The sequence below is a fragment of the Prionailurus viverrinus genome, chromosome D2 (genome assembly GCF_022837055.1).
Source record: "Prionailurus viverrinus isolate Anna chromosome D2, UM_Priviv_1.0, whole genome shotgun sequence".
Lineage (NCBI taxonomy): Eukaryota > Metazoa > Chordata > Mammalia > Carnivora > Felidae > Prionailurus > Prionailurus viverrinus.
In genome coordinates, this window is record NC_062571.1 from 50412482 (window position 1) to 50434200 (window position 21719).

At 57.7% G+C, this 21719-nt stretch overlaps 1 protein-coding gene across 3 annotated transcripts in view; it reads right to left on the minus strand.

Annotated features, from left to right (window-relative positions):
- RET (ret proto-oncogene) overlaps positions 1–20733 on the minus strand; it is a 55214-nt gene extending 34481 nt beyond the window's left edge. For all 3 annotated transcript variants that reach the window (XR_007145464.1, XM_047826106.1, XM_047826107.1), the window contains exon 1: positions 20460–20733. Coding sequence is in view for 2 of the 3 variants with exons in the window: in XM_047826106.1 (XP_047682062.1) it covers positions 20460–20526 (67 nt within the window). In the remaining variant the exon portion in view is untranslated. The remainder of the gene's footprint in view (positions 1–20459) is intronic.
- Positions 20734–21719: the final 986 nt, after the last annotated feature.

Sequence of the window (21719 nt, forward strand, 5' to 3'; positions counted from 1 at the left end):
ACACCGTGATGGGGGGACGTGGGGGTGGGGGTCGGAGGATGATGACAACACCCATAATGTGGCCTTTCAGACCTTTGGAAAGCCCCTCTCCAGGAGAGGTGTCCCTGGAGTGGGACCTAGAATTACTCAGTCCCTGTGGGTGAAGTTCAGGCAGGAGGAGCAGGCTAGGACCTCCAAGGAGCCCACCTTTTGCTCTGAGCTGAAGTTTCCCAGGGGAAGGATCCACTGGGAGTGTCACATGGGCTGCCATTCAAGGGGGAGACAGCTAGTGGAGTACCATGAAGAAGCCACACTGGGGAATTCTGGGGAGGGAGTGCTGAGACCACACTCCCCCCACCCTGCGGTCTCGCTGGCAGAAAGCATGGTCCAGGAGGACACAGGTTCTCAGAGGCACTCAGGGCTGACCTCCTTGGGATTTAGCCGCTGATGCCAGCAGGGACAGGAGGGCAGCTCAGAGGGCTGTGTTGGCCCCAAAGGGCCACAAAACTGGCCTCTTGCTGCTCCTGCTGAAGGGTCACTCATGGTACCAGCACAGAGCTGAGCTGAGTGATGGGCCATGGCTGTCAGGTCCTCCGAGGGTCCCCGCACAGCTGGGATTCACTCCAGAGGCTTGCGTTTCCCAGAAGGGGCACTCACTCTCCCCACAGTGTGGGGGCCCAAAGAGGACCCTAGCAACCACTCAAGTCATGACGCAAAGACAGGAAAGCTCCCTGTGGGTGTCTCCTCACCCACAGGGAGGGGACAGTGGTGGAGGAGTTCCCGATGGGGGTTGGCGGCCACCTCCCACTAGGAGCGTGCGGGAGCCCCCTCTGTGCTACCTGGCAGGGGAACCCCTGGCCTGCTTTCCCCTGCGGGGCCATCTGGCCTCTCTCCACAGGAATCTGGCATTATGGGGGCTCCCAACCCATGGCAGCATCCTGCCCCAGCGCCAGCATGGCCACGTCCCAGAAGGCAGGCTCAGAAGGGGGATCAGAGCCGGGCACAGCATGGCTGCTCCATGACAAGGGCCTGAATCATGAGCAGCAGCCAAGCTTCCTTATCCTCCAACATTCCATGAAGGTTCCAAGTCAGAGCATCCAGCAAGAGCCCTGGGGGAGGGGCTGAGGTAGGGGCGAGGCAAGTGATGCTCACTGCCCCATGGACAGAAAGAACGACTCCCCCTTCCCCCTGACCGTGTCCTGCCCCCATGACATTCTCTGAAGGGGCCGGCCCCCTGCAGCCTCCCGCTGCCTCTCAAAGGTGGAGTGTGGGGAGAGCACTGGATGGTTCTGGGAGGCAATTCCCCACGCATACCCACTGACCTTCCATCCTCTCCACAGCCCCAGACAGAGGCACTGTCAGGAGCACTGCTTTGCAAACACAGACACTGAGGCGGAAAGAAGGAAAGTCATTTGTTTGCTTAAGGGCACACGCACAGACAGAAAAAACTGGAATTCGTAAAGCCGTCTTTCCAGAGAGGCACATCCTTCACCAGCCCACTCAGCTTCCGGGGGCCCCCACAGCTGCCATGCTCTTGCTCCCCAGCTGACCAGGCCTGGGCACCCCCCCACCCCCACCCAGGGGGCCCTGCCTGCTGGGACAGGCTTTGCTCCCCGACAAAGCCCTCAGTGGTGCTAGGGCTCACTGCAAGTCAGGAACACCAGCTCAAGAGGGGAAGTGGACCCTGATAATAGACCATGTCTCTGGGCAGCTCGGCACTTCCGGGCACAGAAAGGAGAGGAGACTGTAACTCCCAGGGGCCTCACAGGGTGGTGGCCAGGGGCAGTCTGGGCTTGTGACACCAACACCAGGTAAAGAGGGGGCTCAGCCCGGATGAGCGCTGCCGACCTCCTCAACGCCGTGGCAGAAGGGCACATGCTAACCGCTAACGCTCTGAGATGCTGCCCTTGGGCCTGAGCGCCCAGGGCTCCCCCCAGGGAACACTGCTGGGTCTACAGGATCGGCCATAGACACAGACCAGGGCAGCCTGTGTCTTCCAGAGCCCACCAGGCCACCAGCTTTCTTTAGGGTGCCCGACCCCTCCCTGGAGAGGTGGGGTGTGCGTTCTGGCCTCCAGAGTACCAGTGAGGGGCCGCTGCATGTCAACTGAGCTTACGTCATGAGACTCAATTCAGCAGCTGCTGGACATTCTCTCAGCACCCACACTCCTGGCCCTGGTCAGCAGGGTAGAAGCCAGTAGAACCTGGCTGTTCTTGGCGTCACTGTGGGGAGGGCCTCTTGGGGGTGGTAACCCCTGAGGCTGCAGAAGGTCTTGTCAGGTCTTGCTGGGGGAGCTACTTTACCCAGAGCACCCCACCTCGCAGGTACGTGGGAGCAGCTCCAGAACCCTGTGGGCGGTGGGGGGAGGGGGCCTCCCTGACTGCACATACTTCCAGTGGTACAGGGGCTGGGAGGCAGCACAGCCCGAGCTCCCAGAGCCCTCTCCCACCCCTCCTCCAGGCTGGTCACTGCCACACAGTCCACTTGTGCGGGAGAAAATGGGGCCTGCCTGCTCTCATCTCAGGGAGCCCAGCCCTACGGGATCCGTGTGGGGCCCAATCTATTGCTGCCAGAAGGGATTTGTGGGTTGGGCGATGATTGTAAGCAGAAACAGACTTAAATGCACTTAAAATACCTCCCAGGTGGTCTCTGACGCAGGGCATGGCTCCCTTAATGCTCCTCAGTGTCACAGACACTTCTAGATGGAAAAACACATGGTCCAAGGCAGGGAACTGAGGAGGTGGGTGCAGGGCCAGCCTCAGGGGGGTATAGCCTAGGCAGTCCCAAAGGGCCCCACACTTGGTTTAATGCTCTGATGTCACGGTTTTGAAATTCTTCACAATTCTAGAACGAGGGGTCCCACCTTCATTCTACACGGGGCCCCACAAATGATGTAGCCAATCCTGGCAGGTGAATGAGGAGAGCCTGAGACGGGCCACTGGTGTCTACTTCCACAGGGCTGTGCAGCCTCTGCAGCCTCAGTTTCTCCAACTGTGAATCAGAGCAGGGCATGCTGGGGAGAGGAGCAGCCAGTGCAGGTTGCAGCCAGGCGTCACCTCTGCACAGGTATGTATTATACAAAGCTACTAACTTCAGATTCACAGCCACTGTGTGCAGATCTCTTTACTACCCCATTTCACAGTTCGGAACACCGAAGCTGGGAGGTGGGAAGCCTTACCAAGGTCACTCGGCTGGAGGTTCTGAGACTCGGGATTTGGTACAAGGGCTAACGAAGTGGCAGTGGGAGTCATGATAAAGGCAGACGCTGAGCCCACCAAGAGGCTCGCTGCTGGCAACTTTCTGCCAGGAAGGGCTGTCTGGCCTATGGGCTCAGAGTGGCCTCCAGTGAGGACCAAACCTGGCACTTTGGACAGGTCGACACAGAACTTGCAAAGCCTTCCGTACCCATCCCTCTCACCTGTGAATGCCACAGGGTGTCAGAATCCTCCCCCGCACCTAGTCTAACATTTCTGTCTGGACAGAGTTGGCCAGCCTCACCCTCTGGTGGCACCTCCTTGCACAGTGGGTCTGGTTGCCCAGGCTGCCCCTGTTCCATGGCACCACACTGAGGGGTGAGGAGCTGACCTTTCCTCACACAGCACAGGTGGGTCCCTCCCACACTGCTCATGGCACACCTGCCCAAGGCTGAAGTCACTGCTCATGTTCAAAGAGACCCCATCGGCTCCCACCCTGCCTGGCCCTGAAAGGGACTGGCTCCCACCCGTCCACAGCCTTGGCTCCCCTGTGCCTTGGATTGTCTCCAGCCAGCTCGAAGCTGCAGGCCAGTCCCGGCCCAAGCAACTCAGCCAACTTCCCCATGAGCAGTGGGCTGCTATCCAGCTCCGCCAGCAGGCTCTGACCCCCGGCCGGGGAGCAGGGTCCTTCCCTGGGTGTCCTCAGCCTGAGGTAGCCCACAGAGCTCTCCTATGCCCACTGTTGTCCTCTCAACACAGATTAGTAAGTTACATTCACCTCTCCCGTTTCAACTGCTGTGTGAGTGCTGAATCCTCGGTGAGCCCGCACTCATACACACATCTCTCATGCACACACTCATTCTCTCACACACGCACGGTTACATATTCACGCACACGTCCTGTGGCTCACTTAGGGTAGTGTGGTATGGCCTGGTCCTGACTGTGGGCTCACCTTCGCCAGCTCTCCATGGTCCTGGCCAGCCCTGGCCATCACGGCCACACACAGCTCACCCGAGGTGCCTCAGATTTCGGCGCCACCCTCTGTGGTGGTTGTGCCGCCCTCTGACCATGCCAGTCCGTATCTGGGCAGGCACTTCCTGGCCGGGTGCCCTTGGTCTCTCACCCCATCTCGGGGCCTGTCCTCCCGGCTGCTATGAGCACTGGTGAGTCACACTCCCCGTGGCACACGCTCACCCTGCCAGAGAAGTGCAGAGAGCCCCCAACAACTAAAAATGTGCTGCACTGCAACATGAAAGTTGGAACTCAGGGCTCCTAAGAAAGAAAAAAAGAGTGAAACGGTTTGATCCAAGACCTGGGCAGGGTAAGCACTGTGTGCAGGGCAGGCCCTTCCTGCAGAATCCACTCTCTACACAGCCCTGGCTCCTGCCCTTGATGAGCGCCAGATCGTGTAGATGACAGTTTTATTATAACCCAGCAGAATCTCCTTAACAGACGATTTCCTAATGCCATCATCTTTGCTGGGAATGGGAAACAGACCTCACTGACTTCTCCCCAGGGGCAGCCCCTCCCCTGCAGGCCAGCTGTCCCTGGAGGGGGTCTCTCTAGCCCCCAAGACCCATGCTTGGCACTTTCACCCTCTCAGGATGTGGCCTGTCCACACCACGGCCCCTCCTCTATCACATTCACATTCTCTCTTTATTCTAATTGTATATTTGATATACACAAATACGTCATACAGAACATTTACACTGCAAGTAAATATAACCCCACCACCACCACCACCACCACCACCCCGAGCCCAAGGCCAACCTTACTGGACGCTTCGCAATGTTCCTGCCCCTCCCCGGTCCCCACCTTCCACTTCATCCCACTCACTTCGAACATGAACCTGGGTCTTGGGTTTCTCTTGCCTTAAAAAAAACTTTTCTTTTTTTTTTTTTTTTTTTTAACCCTTCTGCCTCATTCATGGAAGGTACTTCTGCTGTGTAGAGGATTCTGTAGGACAGTTATTTTCTCTCAGTCCTTCGGAAGACTTTTTTTTTCTTTTGCTTTTGTTGCTGCTGCTGAGAACTCTATCCTCGTTCTACTTGTCACTCCTTACTATTCCCTCTTCTCTCTGGCTCCTATCTGGTGTTCTCTCCAGTTGCACTACAATAAGCCAGGTGGCCAACCTCCTGCGCTGGTTTCCTCCCCCTCGCCGCCCCTCTGGGTGTCGGAAGCTCCTCGTTCTCTCTCCCTGTTCTCTGCTAGCAAACGGCAGTCAGTCCCACAGCATTTGTGGCCAGGTTCATGAGTCTTGTGCTGACAACTGCCATGTTCACACGCCCTGACTGACCTCCTCCTCGGTGCCAGGTGCAAATCTCCGCCATCTTGCTCCAGCCCCTCTCACATCTCAGTCCACTTAGAGGAGGACCCAGACCTCCCCCCTACCTACAGCCCGCCAGCCTGCTGCCGTCTTTCCACCCCAGCCAGGGCACCTCCTACCTCACTGCTCAGAACACACACCTCAGGCTCACCTGGAGCCTGTCTGACTTCCACCCCTTCCACCAGCCCACAGACCGCCCTCTGCCATCCCCAATCGAAGTCGCATGCTCCCACAGCTCCCTCACCTGGATGACACTGCCATAATGCTCAAGTGGCTTTCCTGCGCCCGCTCTCAACCCCACAGGCCACTTGTACAGAGCAACCAGGGTGAGTCGGCTCATGTCACCCTCTGCCTGACGCCCTGTATTAACTGTCCACTGCTTGCAGAATAGAACACAGCTCCTCACCAGGGTGAGGCCCCAACTCACCTCCTCCCCACTCTCCTGGGCACCCACCTTCCAGTCGCATCAGCCAACTCACCACATCTGAGCTGAACAGACTAATGAGTGAACCAATGAACGCAACAAGGAAGGAACAAACCAATAAACACATGGTTTCATGGGGGAGGGGATGCTGGGTGTTTTTGGGAAATAGTCCAAATTTGGGATGGGAGAGGAGGTGGGGCTAGGATACTCTGGCTTGGTCTGATGGGCCCTGGGAGCCACAGGGGGACAGTCAGCAGCAGGATGAGCCAGAGAGAGTCATATGCACAAGACACACGAGGGACGTGGAGGGCCCTCTGGTGCACTGGCCATCTTGGTGAGGCCGGTGGTGGGTGCTGAGCCAACAGCCACCAGGCTGAGAACAAAACCTCTGATCCCAGCTCAGCAAATGACTTACTGGTAGGACTGAGGAGCACTGGCAACTTTAGGTGTTGGCCAGGATGTGTGTACTCACTCACACACACACATGCACACAAGTGTGTGTGCACAGGCAGGGTCGCCCTGCAATCACTGTGCTTTGTCTCAGCTGGAGGCCCTGCTTTTACAAGGGATTGTGATGTCATTCAGCTTTTAGGAAAAAAGTACGGATCAAATTGCAAATCAAATTTATAAAGAACAAATCTGGGGAGGCACACAAAGGGAATCCCAGTTTTTAAAATTAATCACGGTAGAATACACATAAAATTTACCATCTTAAAAAAATTGTTTTTTCAATGTTTATTTTTGAGAGAGAGAGAGAGAGAGAGAGAGACAGAGAGAGAGAGAGAGAGAATCCGAAGCAGGCTCTGGGCTCTGAGCTGTCAACACAGGGCCCAACGTGGGGCTTGAACCCATGAACTGCGAGATCGTGACCTGAGCCAAAGTTGGATGCCTAACTGACAGAAACCCAGGCACCCCTATAATTTATCATCTTAATTATTTTTAAGAAGGAACTGAAGGAGGGCTAGCTACTTCCCTGGTGCCTAGTGAGGGCATTAGTCACATCACGGCAGTGCAACTTCAGTTTCAGTCTTCCATTCCTTCTTCCCAAAATGCTGCCAGCAGCCCTCGGGAGGCAGCCTATGCCACTATGGCCACAAGGCTGAGTGGCCTTCCTGGGGGTGCCTGGGCACACAGCAAGGGCAAGCTGGGTAGGCCCGGCACACAGGGAGGAACGAATGGGGATCCTGGCACACACAGTGGATGCCTGAGCTTTCAATAATGCGCTCTGGGGCTCTCGATGTTCCCAAAGGTTCTGTCTAGCACAACGCCCAGGGCTCCTGCCTGCCTGTCTGGCCAGGGACTTTGCACCAGCTCAGCTCTCGAGGTCCACATCATCCCTGCAGCCTAAGCCCTCACCGTGTGGTTCACGGTAGAGAAGGGCAGGAGACCCAACGTGGGGTGCGGTGTTCTCCCCACATACCTGTCCTCTTGGGCCCTGGCTGGGAAAGGTGGCCGGCATCTTGGGAGAGCAGCTGGATGGAGGAAGAGAGAGCTGGGGGCCAGCCCTTGCCTCAGAGATACCACTCTGCACACACAGGCACACCCCTCTACCTTTGTGAAAAGCTCTTCCTCGCACCCCTCGCCTAAGCTCTTGCTGTAGTCTAGGGACTTCACTCAGCCACCCACCCACCCCCATTCAATGATGGGAAACAGAAGCTGGGGTTCACCTCTCACACTCACGGAAGTGCCATCGGGGCCCAGGTCTCCTGACACGGCCCACGTCATCCATGTAGCCCTCTGCCAAGAGTGGGGAAGGGGTCTCTGCATGGTTGAGGTTGAGGTTTGGGAAAGTGAGGTCAATGACTGAGGTCTACAGCCCAGGCAGCATGGGGAGCCAGCGGTCCAGGCTTACTCTCTGCACACAGGGCCCAGCCTTCTGCTCCGAGGGGCCCGGGCCCCAGGCTGCACCCTACATGCACCCGCAGCCACCACCCACACTTCCACACCCATCCAGGCCAGCTGCAGTGGCCTCACTGAGATGATGGATGCTCCTGCCCAAATGTGATTTCCCAGCTGCTGCTGAGTTAATCACCAGCCTCACTGGCAGCTCCTTCCGGCTTCTATGCAAAGGAAACTGCCAATTAGGTTACAATTAATTTCTTACCCAGGGCAAGGCCTGGCTGGAACAAGATTGGCCACCCAAGTGGCCTGCTGATGACTGTGTGGGGGTCACCAGGCCCACTTGGCTCCAGGACTCTCATGCTGCAAGGTCCCAACTGACTTCGGGGGTGCTAGCTCGGGCCTGGGGGTGACTGGCCAGGACATTACCGGCTTTGACCCTGGTGCCTCCGCCTGGGGAGCTGTCCCTCATGTACCCAGCAGGGCACTGTGACTCAGACTTAAACAAACCTGTTATGCCACCTATCTTGAGATCCCTGAACAGAGATGGTCCTGTCCATTTTTGTCCCCCCCCGCCCCCAGCCCCATGCAGCACTCTTCTTGTGCAACATTAACCAGCAAGACTTCTATGGTGCACTCCTTGTGAGAGTCTCTGTTCTGAAGTATTTCACATGCATTGTCCCACTGAATTAACACAACTGCCAGAAGCAGGATGATTATGATCCCTGTCTTTGCAGAGGAGGAAACTGAGGCAGAGAGAGGCTAAGTACCTTGCCCAAGGCCACGCAGACAGTGAGCCAGGACTGAAGCTAGGGTCCTGCGTAGGGTGGTATGCATGGCCACCAAGCTCTTTTGCTCAGTGATGGCCATGCACACACGCGCAGAGAAGCCAGGGCGCTGAGACCTGGGACCCTGCACCACCCACCCACCCGCTTACAGACCAGACCGATGATGCCCTCATAAATAACCATCCATGCCTCCCTTACCTCTTCTAAAAAGCAGGTGCCCCTAGAGGTTTCCTGGTATAAATTTGTTAACATTTCAATGAAATGGGATGAAGGCCCAGGAAAGTGTGACTGGGTGGGAGTCTGCTCAGGCAGTTATCTGCCTGACAGGGACAGACACAGCGATGGTTGCTGAATGCACAGGCAGGACGTGGCAGGGGCCCACCGATGCCAGGGGCCTGACATGTCTATCTCTGCTGGACCAGAAGTGACTCTTACGGGGTCCTGCCCTCCATCCCCATTGGGTCCTATTATCACCAAATACTTGAAAAGGTGGAACCAGCAAAGTCCGGCTTCTGCAAGTGGCCAGTGATCCATGACTTGTACCTCCTGAGGGGAGGGGTCGGGGCAGCTCCTAGGAAGGTAGCACTTACACAGGGTGGCTGGGACAAAGGCACCTCCCTGAGCCAGCAGCAGCCTGTCGGTCAGAGCAGGGCCTACTGGGACTGCTGCAGCCGAGTGGGGGGCCGGAAGGCCATCCTGTGGTCTGGACGTGCTTCTTTGTTAGGTCTGAGAGGAACACCAAGGGTCCTCTCAAAGGAAGCCCCTTTCCTCAAGGGCTGGGCGAACAGGTTTGCCCTCCTGCCCCCAGCATGCACTCCCTCCTATGTGGGGCAGGCTTGGGATGTCACAGTGCTCCCACTGGTAGCCCCCCCCCCCCCCTCAGTCCCTCCCTGTGGCTTTGGGCTGCCCCCTCCTCTCCCTACTCCTGCTGTAAGCAAGGGCAGGTGCAGTCAGAGTGAGCAGCAGGCAGGACCCTGAGGCAGGGCCACCACGATGGAAAAGCTGGGTTCTCTCTGGGCATGTAGGGTTTCAAAGAAGGCCTAAGGGTCTGCTCTGCTGGGAGGGTAAGCCTCTGAGAGAGGCAGGTTCCAGCACAGCATGGACCTGGGGCCAGACAAGCCTAGGGCTGGGGCACATGCACCTGCATTTGGCTGTTGTTATCAAGCCCACTGGAGCACCAGACCTCAAAGGCCTCAACTTCAAGAGTAAAAAGGAGCCTAACTGCAGGGCTGGAGAAGCTGTATGGAGAAGGGGTCATGGCAGGCAAGTCCTCAGTTGATGCCTCTCATGTGTGACAACTCATGGCTCCCTCTGGGCCTCAGTTTCCCCATCTATAAAATGATAAGGTTGCATCCGATGCTAAGGCTCCTTTAAATTCTGATTCTCCTATGAGTCTATGTGATGTCGGTGCAGAAGCATTCACTGAATGAACTTCCTGACCCGGGACCAGGAGGCAGGATGGTGGGCACATTAGAAATTGGGACGGGCTTTGACCTAGGTGGCCTCTGGGAGGGGAGTGGGATATGGGATGGAATAGGATTAGGATCACAGGTATCTCCCTAGGCCACCAATGGTAAGGCAAAAAGACATGGGCCTAGATCCAAAGGAGAGATTTTAGTGCAGCAAAAGGAAGCAGAAAGACAAGGGCAGAGCCGGGCCCAAGCCCACGCTCCTTGACTGCCTCGCTGTGTGACCGGCTTGGCATATTGCCTCTCTGGGTCTGTTCCCAGCTGTGAACTGGGACAGGAACTCCTCTTTGGAAGCACGGCTGGGACAGACCAGGCACAGAGCACCTGCTGACTGAAGCCGGTTCTCCTCTGTTCTCTCTCTGCATTCCTGGTTCCCCAGTCTGGAATCAGATCTGCCTGGGGCCCACACAGCCTTCCAGCCACTCTTCAGTCAAGGCCTTGTGATGCCCATGCCACTGCCCAGCCCTCCTGCAAGGCTGAGCAATGCCTCGGTACACGCTGCTGTCCCAGGAAAATGGCTTCAAGGGACTGGCAGCATGACATCACAGAGCTACAATTACGGTAATCAACTTACACCGGATCTGCCTGGTTATTTTTAGAGTCAGGATTGAGGTTTAGCAAGACAGGGCAGCCCTGGGTTCCCCTGCTGCTGAGTCCTGGCTTGTCAGGTGGGCTGGGTGGGCTGCTGATTCCTGGCACCACTCCTTTCCCTGGTCCTTCACAAGGTGATTTCTGGGCGTGGGCATCACACACACAAGTTGTGACTCCACTGCCTCTGGGGCATTCGAGCCTAAAGTGGCCTCAAGGTCCAGGATTTCTGAGAATGTCCTCAGGGTCCCAGTGGGGTTATGGTGACTCAGCCTCCCACCTTGAACATCAGATGGACCCACATCCTCCTCAAAAGGGATCTGGGGCTCAGATACCAACAGAAATGCCACTGACACAATGAAATGCAATGACACAAAACAGCTTCTTAGCAAAACTTGGTGGAGATTTGATGAAGCAAGGTAAACCCAACAACAAAAAGACACCCCACCCAATTAAAACACGGGCAAAGGACCTGATTAGAGATTTCTTCAAAGAAGATACAAATGGCTAATGAGCACGTAAAAGGATGTTCAACATTGCTAATCATTAGAAAAATGCAAATCAAAACTACAATGAGATACCACATCGTACCCAGTATGCTGGCTATAGTTAACACAAAACAAAACAAAACAATCCAAAAAATAACAAGTGTTGTTGAAGATGTGGTGAAATTGGAACTCTCCCACGCTTCTGGTGGGCATGCAAAATGGTGTAGCTGCCATGGAAAACAATTTGGCAATTCCTCAATAAATAAAACAGAATAACCATATGGCCCAGCAATTCTAACTCCCAGGGACACACCTAAGAGAAGTGAAACCAGGGACTCAAACAGGTATTTGTATGTGAATATTCACAGCAGCATTATTCACAATAGCTAAAAGGTGGAAATGAGCAGATAAATAAACATGATATTTACAATCCAAGGAAATATTACCCTTACAAAGAAATGAAGCACTGATACATGCTACAATGTGGGTGCACTTTGAAAACATCATGCTCAGAGAAAGATGCCGGATACAAAGTTCCATTTATGTGAAATATCCGAAGTGGACAAGCCCATAGGGACAGAATGCGGAGCAGTGGTTACCATGGGCTGGGGGCTGCAGGGATACACGGCAGTGCCTAAATGCATTTGGGGTCTCCTTCTGCCTCGATGAGACCGTTGAGGAGCTACATAGATGTGATACCTATGCAACATTGTGAACATACTGAATGCCACTGCATTGTTCACTTAAAATGGTTGATTTCATGTTATGTGAATTTTACCTCTCCAAAAAGAAGCAAATTGTAATTATTTGCTACCCTTCCCTCCGGCAGATGCTGGGCAGGACACAGGCCCTGGCTGTGCTGACCAGGAGAACTGCCATGGAAGAGTCCGTGCGCAGGGGTGCCGTGTCGGGAGCAGGGGTCCCCAAGAGTGTAGGCAGGTGCCCCGGTGTGTGCCCTCCCACCCGCCATGCCCTCCTTTGTACTCTGGGCCTCTCTTGTGGAGAGAGGGGCCATGTGATGGGGTTCTAGCCTGTGGAACATGGGCAGAGTGCTGCGGGTCCCTCCAGGCCTGGCTCTGTGCCCCTCCTTGAGCACACAGCTGGGCATGGAGGGGCTAGCAGGAGGGACCATTAGTAGGAAAGAAACTGTGTTGAATCACTGAGGTTGTGGGGCTTTCTGTCACCAAGTGCAGTCTCACCTGCCCTCAAAGATAGGAGTCGATGGGAGGCTGGGAAGCAGAGAATCTTCGAGTGGGTTCTCACTCAAGAGCCGTCAAGGCTCTGTGGAGTCATGTCTGTGGTCCCGCTGGGTGAATCTCCTGCAGAGACCACCCTGCAGGCTGCCTACCTGACGTGGGTCATCCCTCTGGTGGCAACACCCATCTCCACAAGGCTAAGTGCATGTTAACCCTGCCTCCAGAAGTGAGGAGATGGAGGGTGGCTACCCCACTAAGTGGCTGCTGGAATGGTGCCCTACTCCCCGACTCCACCCTTTCCTCTCCCCGGAAAGGACAGAACGCCGAAGATGCCCCACAGCCAGTGTTGGGAGGGCAGGACGGGGGAGCAGGCAAGGAGAAACCCGCACCCACCCAGGAGCAGCCCCAGCTTCTGTCTTGAACCATTTCACTGTTTCTGTGTCTTTGCTGGTTTCACCAGCAAGAGAAATTGAAGGAAGAAACTCTCTAGACTCTTGGATGGCCCCATCACTCTGCACACGTCCAGGTCAACACCCTCACACACCCCACCCCCAGGTCCTGGCACACAGAGTGCACATTTCCCCCAGCATTTTGTAGGCCATTAATGATTTGGGGTCATTAATCACATTTTTTCTTTTCCCCCTTCTGGAAGGCTGAGAATCACTGCAATTTTCTGGTGATCACACAGCCACCTATGGGACACTGGAACCAGCTTTGGTGGCTACTAGCTTGCCAGGGGCCTTCTAACTTATTTAAGCAGCAGAACCCTTTCTCCAATCTGGCTGGTGCTTGGGGCAGGGCTCAGAGCTTCGACACCCTTGCGTTCCCTCCCCCTCCCCTGCCCCGGCCCCCCAGGCCATACTGCTCTCTGAGCACTTCTGGAGCCCTGGGCCCTGCAGATCACAGACATCAGCACCCCATGTCGCATAGGAGCAAAGGCCCAAGATGGCCATGAGGTACAGCCGCCAGCGCCTGAACTTGGGAAGAGGGCTGGGGCCCTAGGACCCAGGCCTACGGGGGCACAGGCACCTTCCCTGAGTTGGGCCCAGAACTGAGCCCTGCCCAACACAGAACTCTAGCCTTGCCCTCCCCCACCCCCCCCCCGGCTTTGATATTGTCATGGACAACTTGCACTAGCCAGCCCACCAGGTGGGCACACACCTGTTCAAGTGCACAGGTGACCTCTCCGCAGCGGTGCCTGGGCTGCTGTACTTTGTGGAGCCACTCATAAGGCAAAGGCAAACAGAGGTGTTTGCTCGCGGCTGGCCACCTGCTCTCCTTGGGGGCCCAGGTGGTGCCTAAACTGTCTCCCTCAAGGTCCTGTTAGTGTCACCTACCCCCACAACCGCATTTTCTAGGGGCATCAGCTCCAGCTGAGGAAACAATGGCACACTGCTGCCTCCTCTTGTCCCACCCCCTCCTGGCCCAGAGTCTCAGAGGGGACAGTGCAGGGGTGCACTGGCTTCATAGCCTCCAGCCTCAGGGACAAAGGGAGGTCCCAGGGGCCCCTACAAAAACACAGCTGTGAAGTCTGAGCTTGATGGGAGCCCAGGCCCTCATCTGGTCCCAGAGCTCAGGAAAGGTGGATGGTGGGAGGATTGGGCGGGGAGGGAGGGCAGGAGGGCCCAGTCTACAGGGCTCCCAAGCGTCTTGGAGTGTTGGTCCAAAGAGGGGTCTTCTAAGGTCTTCTGAGGTGAGGTGGAGCCCTGCCTCAGAAGTCACAGTCTCCCTTAAACCCTCAAACACCAGGCCTGGACTGCCACTCTGGGGCTGGGAAGGGAAAGTCAGGTGGGCTCTGGGAGGCCCGGGCATTTCCACCCCTTCAAGCCTCTCAGGAGCGCCCTCCCCAGGCCACCAGAGGGCCACCCTGGGTGTGCCCTCTCTGAGTCATACTGACCCCACAGCCTTCTAGGGGCTGAAGCACCCCGACCCACACAGCATGGAAGAAAGGCCTCAGAGACCTACGGAAAGCTGAGGAGAGGGAGCAGGGAAGAGGAGGGAGCCCAGCAGGGATGCGTGATCCCCTGCTGTCATAACCACACTGCAGCCCACAGCTGGGAGGGTCACTTGCCTCCTGGCAGCCCAGTGCCCTCCCCCCCTCTCCTGCCCTTCAGGGGGCAGGGTGCTCCTGCTGAGCACCTCTGAAATCACACACATGCTTTTGGGGTAAGTGACAGCTTAGTGCTTCCTTTCCTGCCTGTCCCTCCCTGCACAGTGACAGCTCTGAGGTCAAAGAGCCCTTCTGTTGTCTCCCCAGGGGCATCCCCAGCCCTGGAGAAGCTCTCTAGGCAGCAGGCGGTCCCTCAGGGAGTGTCTGTAGATCACTATTACTATTACTATTAAACCACTCACTCGGGGAAACTGCAGAAATGAGGCAGAGGATGACACCAGGAGGAAGGAGAGGGAATGGGGAAGAGGAAAACACAGGCAGGAGAAGGAGGACATGGGGAGGAGGAGGAAGACATGGAGAGAAGGGCACTGGGAAGAAGAGGAAGATATGGGGAGGAGGAGGACATGGAGAGAAGGACACTGGGGAAAAAGAGGACAGCAGGAGGAGGAGGAGGTTATGGGGAGGAGCATGAGGACTCAGGAAGGAGGAGGAGGACACAGGAAGAAGGAGGATGTGAGGAGGAGGAGGACATGGGGAGGAGGAGGAGGACACGGGGAGGAGGAGGCCATGGGGAGGAGGAGGACATGGGGAGGAGGACGTGGGGAAGAGGAGGATGTGGAGAGGAGGAGGACACAGGAAGGAGTATATAGGAAGGAGAAGGAAGACATTGGGAGGAGGAAGGCATGGAGAAAAGGACAGGGAGGAGGAGGACACAGGGAGGAGCATGTGGGGAGGAGGAGGACACGGGGAGGAGGAGGAGGGCATGGAGAAAAGGACATGGATAGGAGGAGGACACGGGGAGGAGGAGGCCATGGGGAGGAGGAGGACATGGGGAGGAGGATGTGGGGAGGAGGAGGATGTGGAGAGGAGGAGGACACAGGAAGGAGTATATAGGAAGGAGGAGGAAGACACTAGGAGGAGGAAGGCATGGAGAAAAGGACAGGGAGGAGGAGGACACAGGGAGGAGCATGTGGGGAGGAGGAGGACACGGGGAGGAGGAGGAAGACACAGGGAGGAAGAGGGCATGGAGAGAAGGATATGGATGGGAGGAGGACACAAGAAGAAGGAGGACACAGGGAGGAAGAGGGAATGGGGAGGAGCATGTGGGAAGAAGGAGGACGTGAGAAGGAGGAGGAGGATGTGAGAAGGAGGAGGAGGACATCAGAAGGAGGAGGAGGATGTGAGAAGGAGGAGGAGGACATGGGGAGGAGGAGGAGAGCATGGAGAAAAGGACACAGGGAGGAGGAGGACACAGGGAGGAGCATGTGGGGAGGAGGAGGACACGGGGAGGAGGAGGAAAACACAGGAAGGAGGAGGAGTCTATAGGAAGGAGAAGGAAGACATGGGGGGAGGAGGAAGGCATGGAGAAAAGCATATGGGGAAGAGGAGGACATGGGGAGGAGGATGTGGGGAGGAGGAGGATGTGGAGAGAAGGACATGAGGAGGAGGAGGACACAGGGAGGAACATGGGGAGGCGGAGGAGGGCATGGAGAGAAGACATGGGGAGGAGGAAGATACAGGGAGGAAGAAGACACAGGGAAGAGGAGGGCCACAGGAGGAGGAGGACATGAGGAGGAGGAAGAAGACATGGGGGACCTTAGCTGAGTGCTGCCAAGGTCAGGAGCCAGAGCACGGCCTTCACACAGGAAACATACCCCCCACACACACACACCCACAGGAAGGGGGAAATGGTTCCGCAGCAGAAATGCAGCCACTTCCACAGGACAGAAGGAAGCACTACTATGGGAGTGGGGGAGTGCCTCTCCAACTCTGTGCTTTTCCTGGGTACTGGTTGGGCACTTTCTCCTCCCAGTGTGCCCTGGAGCCCTGGGGAGGAGGGCCCCGTCCTGGATACAGAGACACACTTGTACCCACACCTCCTGAAGCCCCGCACCACCCCCCCCACCTCGGCACAGTAGCTTCGGTCAGGTACTGCGTCCCCAGGCAGAGGGTGGGTGCAGAGGCTGCACCCTCACAGAGACCCCTTTCTGCCACATAAGAGCACACACACCCCTCTCCTGGGGCCGGCTATGACAGGGCCATGCTTGGTGGCTGTCTCTAGACCCATGAGACTCCCAGACATCAGCTAAAGCAATGGTCCAGCCAAAGAAATCTGCCACGACCCAGATGATCTTCTGTTTCGAGCACAGTGCCACACTTCCCTCCCATGCCTGGGCTGGCCTGGAGCCCCGAGCAGGTGAGTCACCGGTGGGCGAGCAGGCTCGGGGCTCCTTTCCCTTCCCAGGAGCCCTCCTCAGCCCCATCCCTGGTCCCCACCATCACTGGCTCAGAGAAGGCATTTGCCAAAAGGCGTAGGACTAGGGGTGAGGAGTCACTAAATCTCCTCCATAGGCTGGAGTCCACAGGTGATGTGGGGCACGGCTTCCTCACCTGCGAAATGGGGTACCAAGGCCATGTCCCTCAGGGTTTCGGGAGGTTACAGGAAGCTGGCAGACAGGCAGTGCTCCGCAGAGGACCAGCAGGCTGTGAGTTCCCTGGAGTGGCTCCTCCTCAGCCTTACCCAGTTAAGAGCAAGGACAGAGGAGTCCTCCCTCAGGTCACAGAGAGGGGTAAGGCCACGGGGGAAGTGGCAGCTTCCGGGCCTGGCACCCTGGGCTCCATTTTAACAGATACCATAATTTTTAATTAGTTTTCTCTTCCCCTGGCTAAAAGGCCATTAGCTCCCCATTAGGTGAATGCATCCCATTTTCTTCACACCATCAAGGCAACAGCGATTTACTTAGCCATCCCTAAAGCAATTCTGCAGAATAAAGGCAATTTAGCGATGGGCTCAATAAACTTCCTCATTTGCTGTTTGCAGGCCCCACCCTTAGGAGCCCACCAGCTAGCCCATCCCCTGTGTTCTTGGGTAGGCTGGTCCCTGGTAGGGCCCAGGGCAGGCATTGTGGGATGCAAGCAGCTCCCAGAGGTCAGAGAGGCATAGTGGAGACGCAGGCTAGGGTGGAAGAGACAGAAGGCAGGGGTCCAGGTCAGCTGGTGAAGGAGGACACGCCGTTTACTGGTCCCCGGCCCAAAAGAGGGAGGGTCCAAAAGAAAGTAAGAAGTAGGTGAGGCAGCCTTCCCAGCATGGCTGCTCTGACATCTGCTGGTCCAGGCATAAGTGGCCTGCCCAGGCCACACTACAGAGGGCTGGGCCTGGCATCCTGGAGGGGAGCATGCCAAGTCATGGCAAGTTCTTCCTTCTTTGGTGTCAGGGGCTGAAAGTCCCAGGGGTCTGCAGGGGGAGAGGGCAGGTCCGTCCTTGACGCCACAGGTGCTCAGCAAAATGGCACCCAAGGAGACAGGCCAGAAAGACGAGAGATGTGAGGCCTGCTGAGGAACTCCAAGAGTCGGGGAAATGGTGCTACACGGGGAGTCAGGCTGGGAGAGCCCTGGGCTGGGACTTAACTGCTCATCCATGCCACAAGGGTGGCTGCACCTGTGTTGAGCAGCAAACGGCCAGAGACTCTCCCAAGAACAAGTCTTAGATGGAAGTTCCCAACTCTGGTTCCAGGATCCCCGGGGCCAATGGGCTGTGTCCCTGAGTGTATGAGGGGGTGAAGGGCAGGGGTTCCTATGTATATATGTGGGGTCCCAGTACGTGTGAGTGACAGGGGCTGGGTTCCCTGGGCGAGGGTGGAGTACGAGTGGGGTTAGGCCTCACTCATTGTGGGAGTGTGTGTGTGTCCATAGGTGTCATGATCACATATCCTTGAGAAAGGGCAGGAGCGTGTCTAGTGATGAGCATTATGAGTGTGTGTGTGTGTGTGTGTGTGTGTGTGTGTGTGTGTATGAGAGAGAGAGAGAGAGAGAGAGAGAGAGAGAGAGACACCCTGTGGGTGTGCACCCATGCATGGACACCAGGATGTGAGAGAGGAGTCTGTGTCAGCACCTTTCTCTTAAGGTATATGCGGTCACACACAATGACACTGTGCACATGTGGAAGGGGAACAAGTTTCAGGGGTCTGTTTATTATGTCCCATGGCCTTGCTCCGGGCATCCCCGTCCCCCGCTTCTTGGCCAGCCCTGAAGCAGTGGGGCTCCTTCCGCTGTGCTCTGGTTTAGGCCACTGCCTCTTCATCGGGGTCACCTCCCTGCTCCCATCCTGTCAGTCTCCCAGCACAGAAGAGAGCTTCCTGCCTTGGGGAATTGTCTGGCCACAGGGGGATGGTCTCATCCTCTAGAGACCAGCACATCCCCTGAGCCACAGGCCTGGTCACCGGAATGCTGCATCCACAAGAGGGCGCCCAGAGGCTGAGCTGCTCTCAGCCTGGGTGGGTCCTGGAGCAGCATCAGGGCTCATCCGGTGCAGCTCAACGAGAGCCAGGCTCACGAGCTCCAGGAGTGCTGCTTCAAGTGAAGGGTGCCCATGTGCCTCTCCAAAGGTCCCAGATGTCTCCTGTGGGTGCTGCAGGCCCACTTCTCCACCCTCAGCACCAGCCAATCATGGCACCTTGGTCATCCCAAGGGAAAGGTGGGCGGGGCGGGAGGCTCACTTGCCCTGGATTGGAGAGTCTGGCCACCAAATTGCGTGGGCCAGAGGTGTAAAAAAGCCAACTACATTCATGCCAAGTGCCACAGGTTGACTCTTGCAACCTGGGCCCCACAGTCTAGCCCTTGAAGCCTTTCCAGGCACCCCACTTAAGCTAATGGCTGTGGAAGAGCACGTACAAAGTTGCAACTCAGAGTTACAAGAGATCTTCAGAACATTCTGTCTGTGTTTACTTCTGCCCTGACTGCAGCTTCCTAGGGGTCCTCCTCCTGCAACCCAGTGACCCCAGAGTCCCAATACCGGAAACAGGCTCCCTCCCCTACATTCCTCCTCAGGGCAAGGAAAGAGGTTCTCCCCTGCCCTCCCCATGGCAGGCTGGGAACCCATTCTGGCTTCAGTATTTACCAGTGGAACCCAGGATCCAGTCACACAAATGAAGCCTTGGGGCAGGCCTGTGAACCCAGAGTCAGCAAGACCAGGGGCTAGAGGCAAGGGACCACCACCTCTTCTGTTCCCAAAGGCCACAAGGAGGGAAAGTCCTTTGTAAGCAGTGGGGGCGGGCAGGCTTCCCTGTCAGAGAGAAACTTGGTGCATACAAAAGCATTGAAGGAGGAGATCAAATCAGGACTCTTCCAGGGACACTAAAATGTATGGCCAAGGGGATCAAAGATTCTATGGCCTTAGGATTCATTCTGTCAGTCTGGCATGGGGGCGGTGCCCAGCCTTGGCAAGGCCACATCTAATCCTTTCAGCCCCTACGCTGGCTGGCGGCACATAGCCCTGCCCCACTCTAGGATGATCAAAAGCGCTTGGTAAAGGTTGGCCAAGAGAGGTCTCTCCGTCCCAAAGGCTGTTCCCTTAGGTGGCCCTGCCTGGCAGCGGCGTGCGGCTCTAATGCTGCCTGTTGGAACTCTGGCCATGGCGGGGCCTCAGCCGGCTGCGCTGGGCCAGTCAGAGCGGGCCCTCGAGGGCAGCCTCCCAGAAACCATGGGCTTTTCGAATTTTTAAAGACTAGGGCGGCAAAAACGCACGAGGGAAAAGCAACCTTTTACAAAAGAGCAGATCCCCTCCGCAACCCTTGGCGGGCCAGGAGCTGGAGGAGGAATGCACCGACGTGGAGCGAGGACAGGAAACCAGGACGCAACAATCTGCAAAGACAGAACTCCCCGCGCCAAGTCGCGGGCTTTCTGGGGCTACCTCACCGGGCCTCCCCCACCTGCGCCGAAAACCTCGACAAGATCCGTCCGGGTCGCTCCAAGACGCGGCCGCGGCGCGGGGCGCAACCAGGCTGGGACGCGCCGCTGCGGCTCGGGCCCTGCACACCGACTCCGGCCGCCCGGCCCGGCTCACGTCCCGTTCTGGCCGGAGACCCGCCCAGTCTGGGCCTCGAGGCGCCGGGTCGGCCGCTCCACCTCGCTCCCGGCCCAGCCCAGGCGGCCGGCAACTGCGCAGCGCGCTGCCCGCCGCAAAGAGAAAGGCGTTTCCGAGCGCGTCCACTCCGCCGCTCGGCGCCGGGCGCCAACTTCGCCCCGGCCGCTGCGGGCACCGGTCCCCGGCAGGACTCACCTTCGCCGAGCAGCGGCAGCAGCAGCAGCAACCGCAGCCTCGCGGCGCCGGCCGTCGCCTTCGCCATGGCCCGCGCACGCCGGGGCCGCAGCAAGAGGGCTGCTGGCTGGGGCTGGGGGTCTCGGCGGCGGGGTGCGGCGGTCAGCCTGGCCGCCCCATGCCCGCCCGGGACGCGGCGGACGCGGCGGACACGGCGGACCCTGCGGGCGCAGAGCGTCGGGGCGCGGACTCCGGCTGCTCCACGATGCTGCGCGCCGGGCTCGGGTCGCGGGACTGAGGCGGGGCGGGCGCGGACTGCGCCGGAGGAGTGGGCAGGGGCGGGGCGGGGCGGTGAGGGGGGCGGGCCAGGGGCGGGCCGGGCGGGGCCAGGGTGCGGGCGGGGTGCGGGGGTAAGGGCGGGGCTCGGGGTACCGGCAGCGGGCGCCTGGTGGGGATCCCGCCGGGCGCGGAGAGGAAACCTGTGCGGGACGCGGGATGCTGGCCGGGCCCGGTACGAGTAGGAGCGAGGTGCTGGACGCGGGGTGCGGGCCTGCCACCCGCAGCCCCAGTGAGCGCACCTCTGCACGCACAGCCACTCTTTTCAGCCTGTGCGCCCGCTTGCGGTCCCTGCGCTCCGCTCTTTCCGGCCGCCCGCCGGCTGAGGGCAGGGAAACCCGGCGGGGATGAGGAGTCAGGGCGGACTGGGTAGGGGTGCGCCCGATCCGACAAGGAGACGAGGCGGGCGCCCCGCCTCCAGGCTCTCGGCGCGGAGCGCATCCTCCGCCATTTCTCAGAGGGGGGAGGCGCGGTGGGAGCGCGGCCTCTCCTGGGGCCCGGCGGGAGGAGGGGAAGAGCCTGGGCAAGGGAAGGGGAGCCTGAGCGCTTTCTGCGCACTCCTGGAGCGAGCCTGGCGTATGGCTTACAAAGTCCGAGGTCGCGCTGAGGGATAGGATAGGGTAACGTTTCCTGGGGCTAGTTTGTGATCCCCGTCTCTTTAGGACTGGTTCAACCAACGGGAGCAGGAAACTGGGTCTGGGCACACCTTTCAGAGAGGCCTGGCACTGGCAGCTTAATGGAGTGTTTGGAGGGCAGGTGTCCTTTCCCAAACAGAAGAACTCTTAGAATGTGGACTGACGGGGTAGGAGAGCAAGTAGCAGGAAGGAGCTGGAGCCCAAAGTAATTTAATTTTTGCCCAAATAAATGAGACCCATGAACACATCCAATCCCATAAAGGGGGAGACTCTGGGCCCCTAACATGGGGGTCCTGGAGTGAGGTTGCGG